The following is a 7,028-nucleotide window of genomic DNA, read 5'->3' on the forward strand; positions in this document are numbered from 1 at the left end:
GGACCAAGAATAGGAAACTCTCTTGAGAGTCAGAAAGGAAATTATACACTGAAAAAGATGAAATGACCTATACCGACTGATATTAAAGAACTGCAGAATGGGGAACAAATAAAATACCCCAGAATTGTAGTGTCAGAAAGAAAATGGTTATATGCAATAGCTAAGAAAAAAAATCAGAAATCCCACCAGATGATTCTGACTTGTTCTCACGCACAGACTCTTACACAAAATCTCAAGAAATTGTCTCATGTCCAGCATAGGTAATTTCCAGCATGTAAAGTGTTCCTAGGATGATGTAGTGTAAAATTGCATAAGATGAAATGATGTACTATATGAAATGTGCATGCTAGGCAAATCAAACAGAAGAATTGCACATGGGGAATCAGAAACTTTGAATGTGCATCTTCCAAGAACTAAAGTAAGTGAACAATGCTTAGATGGCAGCCTAACCAGCAGCAAGAGTGAAAGCTTCAGGACATGGACGAATTGTTTGTTGACTGCATGTCGAATGGTCTGCATGACATATGTGATCCCATCCAGTTCAGTGGTTCCAAATACAATCTAGGGGTTGATGCCACCCTACTTTCTATCTCCATCTCGCATTCTCTCTCTGAAGAGCCACATTCATACATACAACCTCTTTCTTAGTATCTACCCCTGAGTATCTTACAACTTTTTCACACTTATGCTCAAAATGAAGCTCATGATATTTCTCCCTAATGGAGTTCAGGACATGCAACCTCAAAACATGCTGCTTTGGTATATTGATTATTTTGAGCTGAAGGCACTTGAGAAACAGCAAACGTAGGAAGAGGCTTTCTCTGAATTCCCCTTATCCGCCTAAAGACAGATTCTCCAATAGGAACTCATGTTCATAAATCCCCTCCCTGGAAATCTTATCAACCAGGGAAGATTGATTTGTCACAGGCGGACTTATTATCACAGGAGAGAAAACTAGGGGACACCACATCCAGAAAAACTTTGTCACAGTCCCTCATCTCTTCCATCTCTTCTTCTAAGGGACCATTCATCTTTCCTAAAAATAATTAATTCTCCTCTAAGAGGCCTACATCCTTTCCGCTTCCCTTGTTAAGGTGGTATATAAACTCTCAAATCTCACTACATTTTTGAGTATTCACTTTTTTTCCTGGGTTGCCTCCATGCACAAAGTAAAAGTTTATGCATCTGTATACATTTTCTCCTGTCAATCTTTCTGTTGCCAGTTTATTTCATAGACGCGGCTACTGAATGTAAGAGGGGAGAAGAAATCCCCCAATATGCTTCTTTTAAGGTTTCCCAGTCTCAGTAACTCGCACCCACAAACCACCCAATTGCTCAAGGCCAAAACCCGGGAGCTGTCTTAATTCCCTACTTTACCTCTCCACTAAAATCCAGTTCCTTACCTCCAGAATACATCCTGAGTCTCGTACTTTCTCATCATCTGGAACTTCTCCCCTCTAATAAACCCATATTGCCTCTCATCAGAATTCTGATAAGAACTATTTCAACAGTTCCCTCAAATATATGAGATTTTGGTCTCTTTTGTATTCAAAGCACTTTAGTCTTTAATCAAAGCACTTTGTCTTTAGCTCACCTTGCCCTGTATTATATTTATGATGCAATGCCTTATTCTTCTGTACCAATTCCTGTCTCCCCTTAAATGGTGCATTCCTTGAAAGCTTTGACTATATTTATCTTTATAATCTTTTCACTTTCTGGGGCAGTGCCTTGGATCTAATAAGTGCTCACTAAATTTACTGTTGGACCTATAGTATCAACCATCTAATATCCTACTGAATAATTTGGAATGTGAAAAAAATCTAGCCTACTAGTTGATACACAAGATATACATTTAGGTAAATTAGTAGTAACAGTGCCATGCTGAGCCGTATTGGAACCTGAAGCAAAAGGAAAAGTAAATCAGTAATACTGATCCTTTCTTTATTAAACATTTTGACTTTTTGTTCATCATGGATTCTTCTCATTAATTTTGTGTTTTTTTAAATATTGAATTAAAATATTTATTTTTGTCACTTCACCTAGTCTCAGCCCTGCCTTTATAAAACAATAATGTGATTTGAGCATCTAATAACAACCTAGATTTCATATTGACCTAGCCCTCACACCATCCTAATAGATACCTGTATTATTATCTCCATTTTGCAGACAAGCGAACGTAAGCACAGAGACATTAAGTGATTTGGCCAAGGTCACCGACTAGAAAGTGGTAGAAATGGAACAGAAAAGTCATTAGTAGAAATAAGTAAAGTGGAAGGGAAATATTATATGATATCCCTTATATGTGGAATCTAAAAATAATACAAAGGAATCTATATACGAAAAAGGAACAGACTCACAGACACAGAAAACAAACTATGATTACCAAAGGGGAAAGAGAGGGGGGAGGGAGTTTTGGATTAACAGATATAAACTATTATACATAAAATAGATAAGCAACAAGGATTTACTGTATAGCACAGGGAATTATATTCACTATCTTGTAATAACCTATAATGGAAAAATAATCAGACAAAAGTATATATAACTGAATCACTTTCTGTACCCCTGAAACTAACACAATATTTTAAGTCAATTATACTTCAATTTTTAAAAAGACACTTCATTAAGCAAAAAAAAAAAAGACAAAGTTGAAAGTTGAATAATTTGTATTGACTTAACCCAACTTGGGTAGAGCAGGCCAATTTTTAAAAACCTGATTTTTAAGAACCTTGATTTTTATTAATTGAAAGCCACTCATTAATTCACTCAACGAATATTCAACTGCCATTGAGGTAGTATTAGTTGGACATGTTAGTGTCCAATCTGATTCTCCTCTTAAAAAATGATTCTCCCTTTTTTCACCACTTTAGAGTGATTTTTTCAGACAAAAGTTGGGAGTGATTGTCATTCTGACTATGTCTCAATTAACGGTTAGTTCAAGCAGGCTGCAGTACTTATTTATCATGAGCAGCAAACATTTAAACCCATCCTCTGTTCACCTGCCATGATGATCATAGCATGTGTGAAAAATACAGATTCCTGTGCCTTATTTCAACCTACTAAGTGAGAATCTCTGTCTTCCCAACAATGTTTAAAGAGCTGGGCTTGGGGTCCTATAGGCTGGGTTGAAACCCAGCTCACCCACTGATTAGCTATGGAGTTCTTGGCAAAGAACTTAGTCTTTATTTATTTGTTTAGCTTCAATATCTTCATAAGTTAAGTGGGAATAAAAACACCTACCACTCAAGATTTTGGTGAGGGTTAAATTAGAATGAAGATCTAATTATAATGGCATTTATAATAACAGCTTACAAATACTGAGTACTCAAAGTGTAAAGTACCGTGCAAATGCTGTACCTACATTATCTTATTAATTTATTTTAAGCACTTATTAGAGTAATCACTACATAGTAAGTCCTCAACTGATAAGAGCTATGGCTTGAGTAGACACTCAGAACCCTTAACGGTAGGTGCGGAGCCAGTCACAAAGACAAGATTTAAGTCCAGAGTCTGAGAATAAAGGATAACCTGGAAGAAGTCATCTAGCCTGGTGGTCCCCAAAGCCAGTCCACAACATCAAGATCATCTGGGTGAGCTCATTAAAATACACTGCATCACCCTGGTCCTCAAACCTCTAACTCAGTACCTCTTGGAGGATCTGGAAGTCACTACTATTTAAAAAGTGCAAGTGATTTTGAATCAAAGCCAAGATTTAAAACAACTGATTAACTTGAGCTTCAGTTTTCTTAAGATTCATGAGGTTAGGGAGTAAGTCATTTTTTTTCCCTTCCCTTTTTTTCTAATGCCTAGGTCAGCGCTGCCCATAGAAGACACTCACAAATATTTTTGATTAGATGAACATAAATGGGTCTAGTAAATCCTGCTCTGTCTACTTCATAGGGGCTTTATGAGAATTGTTTGTAAAGCCTCATTTGATCATGCATCTGAAAAATAGAAGATGTTATACAAAACTATAACTCTATAGATTTGTCATTAATTTATGTTAGTGTGCTTTTTCTCACTCTTTAATCATAAATCACTTGGCTTTGAGATAGCTACCATTAATTATATCGAGCTTCTAAAAATGAATTACAGCAAGATTGCAGATCAAATAATTTTTACTTAAATGATTTTTTATTCAGAATTAAAATGCTATAGAATGGCCCAATGCAGACATCCTTTGGGAGAGTCTTGAAGGTCTCCAAGCTCAGGCTTATGGAAAATGAAGAGAATTAAACACAATTTCTTCAGGAGGAGGAAAAGGAATGCATTTCCCAGGTAAAGGACCAAGAATAGGAAACTCTCTTGAGAGTCAGAAAGGAAATTATACGCTGATAATTGGGACTCAATGTACCCACAGTTTATATTCAAGTCAGACTTGAATTCTTCATTTTCCCCATGTGTTTCACGTATAGTGGCAAGTCATCTTCAACAGAGAATGGAAGGACGAGGTGAACGTCTGACCATCTTGAAATGTTTGCTTTCAGAATTCTACAGAGCTAACAGGCCATCCTGAAACAAGACTTGCATAGTTTAGCCCCCCTCACTGCCAACCTATTTCACTGAAAGTTCGTTTCAGTGCTGCCTCACTGGTGGGAATAAAATAAGCTTCAACAGAAAAAAAAAAAAAAAAAAAAGGTAGAAAAAGATGATTAAATCCATTACTAGCCCAGAACGCTATTCTGGGATGTGTGGGGACTTACATTCATGGACACAAAGATGAACATTTCAAATCTGGAACCAGCACAAACCCCAAGGAGGCAAGAAAAAGGGCAGCAGGAGTTTTCTCCTACCTTCGGTGGTTCCAGTCTCCATAGTGCCTTTCACTTGGCTGAAGCACCATAGTATGTCCCGGGTAAACGCCCCAATTCCTGCAAGGTACACAGGGAGACACTTTGGGTTAGGTAAGGGCTCCCAGTTGTCCTTAAAAGGCCAATAAGGAAAGAAACACAGAGTGTAATCTATGCACTTCTAAAAGGAGACTTGCACACCAGGTATCATCTTGGGGAGAGGAGACCCTAGTGGGTCCTGGGAGGAGGCCCGGTCTGCAAGTATGGCGTCCTGCTGCAAATCCCTGCTCTGGCTCCTCCATACGACCTTGCCAGGACCAGTCTGAGCTGGAGCAATCGGAGTTGTCCCTTCTTGGCCCCTGGCAGCATCCTGGAGCAGTGACAGCAGGCCTGCAGGGTGTGACTGCCCCTTTTCATGGGAACACGAAGGCTTGCCATTGTTTTCCTTCTGTGATGGTGGAGGGAGAAAGAGGCAGTTTGTCAGAGGGGAGAGAGGAAAAGAAAGGCAACTTAGTTATTTTTTTTTTTAACTGGTTTCACAGCTTGCATGGCTGAACGGCCAGTAAGGGGTCAGATACTCAGAGAACTTCCATCTCTCTTGTTCCCTTCTTGACTGCTTGCCAGAGTCAGAGCTGACTGGAGAGTAGAGGAAAGCAAAAAAACATTGGCGATGCGGAGTGCGTGTTCTGGCCAACACAGGGCTGGGGAGTCAGTTCTGACAAACGTGGCCTGTTTTGTTCCATGGAGATTTCTGTTTCAAATTTGAATTGGACCTTTGGTAGGGTTACATTTTCTGGCTTACTATGACTTCCAGTTTCCAAACATATACGTATCCAATACTAATGCATATACTAATATATATATATATATATATATAATTTACACATTTATTAATATACATATATTCAAGTCAAAAAGACACTTTTCAGAACATTTTTGGAGGGCAGTGGTGACAGTTTACTTCTCAACAGCATGGATGTTCCCTTCAATTCTACTAGATTTTACAATTAAGGGGAACACTGCATCGTCAAATTTTGGAAAAGACTATCCATTTAAGAATGATTATATTAGCAGAAAAAAAAGTCAAATATCAAAACCAAATTGACCTTTTGAAAACACACACAGAACTAAGCAGCCACCCTCACCGTCCACGACAGATTTTTCCTGATCTCCTACATGGAAACACTCATTCACTCAAGCCGCTTGAGAGTAGAATTGTTCCCCATCTGCTTTTCTCACTGTTGCTGATGGCGCGTTGGATGGAAGCAGCACAGGGTCATCATTCAGAGCCTACACTTTGCAGTCAGAGGGGGTTTGTATTTAGTTTTGCTCTGACCTGACACAAGTTCCCAAACATGATGAGTCTGTGTTTTCTCTTTTTAAAAGTGGCAATAATAATTATAGTACCCATCTCTCAGAGTTGTAGATTTTGAAGGCACTGAGCAGAAACAACTTAATAAAGAATACTATTATTGGCAAAGGGTCTAAAATGTTCAATAGTTTAAAAAATAAAAAAGAAGAAGAACGTTAGCTGAGCAAATTTCAGCTAGTTGCTATGAAGTAGGCACTGCGCTAAATACTTTAAATGAATTATCCCATTCTCACACAAATCTGTGAGGAGGATACCATTAGAACCCCATTTTACAGGTGAAGAAACTGAGAGCTGGGAATTTTCATAACTCATCTGAGGTGATATCTAGGACGTGGCAGAGCTGGGATTTCCACCCAGCCTGTCTGAATTCCATATTCCCACTCTGCCAAAGTCAGCCTGCCCATGATATCCCAATATTCCCAGTGTGCCAAGGTCAGCCTGCCCATCTAATAGTTAAAGCCCGTAGGCCCAGAGAGGTTGCACAGCTTGAACTAGAGTCTTGTTTGGAAGGCTGAGCTGGGATACAGTTTCAGATGTCAATTATTAAAGTACTTGTGTCTCCTCTAAGACTATACAGGGCTACAAGTTCCCAATAAAATTAGCATCTGGGAGGGAAGAAGAAAGGCATTTGCAGCATTTATTAGTGCATAGAAAGGCCACACGCACAGTCCTATTGCTGATTCTTTCTTGTACTTCTAGCTCTGGCCTTGGATTTCAGCATTAGGCATTCTTTGATAAGTTCTTACTCTTCCTTGTGAGTCGTCACTGGCCCTCTCTAAACTGCCAATTCTGCTGTTGAATCTGGGACTGCATCTGTCTCTTAGGGAATACCAGCTAGAGATGAAGTACTTCCTGATTTTTGTCCT

At 38.9% G+C, this 7,028-nt stretch overlaps 1 protein-coding gene across 2 annotated transcripts in view; it reads right to left on the bottom strand.

Annotated features, from left to right (window-relative positions):
- Nucleotides 1-5,245, bottom strand: part of PPP2R2B (protein phosphatase 2 regulatory subunit Bbeta) — a 452,968-nt gene extending 447,723 nt beyond the window's left edge. Inside the window, exons 1-2 of one of the 2 annotated variants that reach the window (XM_029216987.1) lie at nucleotides 4,992-5,245; nucleotides 4,794-4,871 (exon numbers count right to left, since the gene is read on the bottom strand). In XM_029216987.1, the coding sequence (XP_029072820.1) occupies nucleotides 4,794-4,871; nucleotides 4,992-5,092 (179 nt within the window). In that variant the 5' untranslated portion in view covers nucleotides 5,093-5,245. The remainder of the gene's footprint in view (nucleotides 1-4,793; nucleotides 4,872-4,991) is intronic. The other variant, XM_029216990.1, reaches the window with a different exon arrangement.
- Nucleotides 5,246-7,028: the final 1,783 nt, after the last annotated feature.

This window comes from Monodon monoceros, unplaced genomic scaffold, assembly GCF_005190385.1.
Source record: "Monodon monoceros isolate NGI ecotype Baffin Bay Population unplaced genomic scaffold, NGI_Narwhal_1 Super_Scaffold_12, whole genome shotgun sequence".
Classification (NCBI taxonomy): Eukaryota; Metazoa; Chordata; class Mammalia; order Artiodactyla; family Monodontidae; genus Monodon; species Monodon monoceros.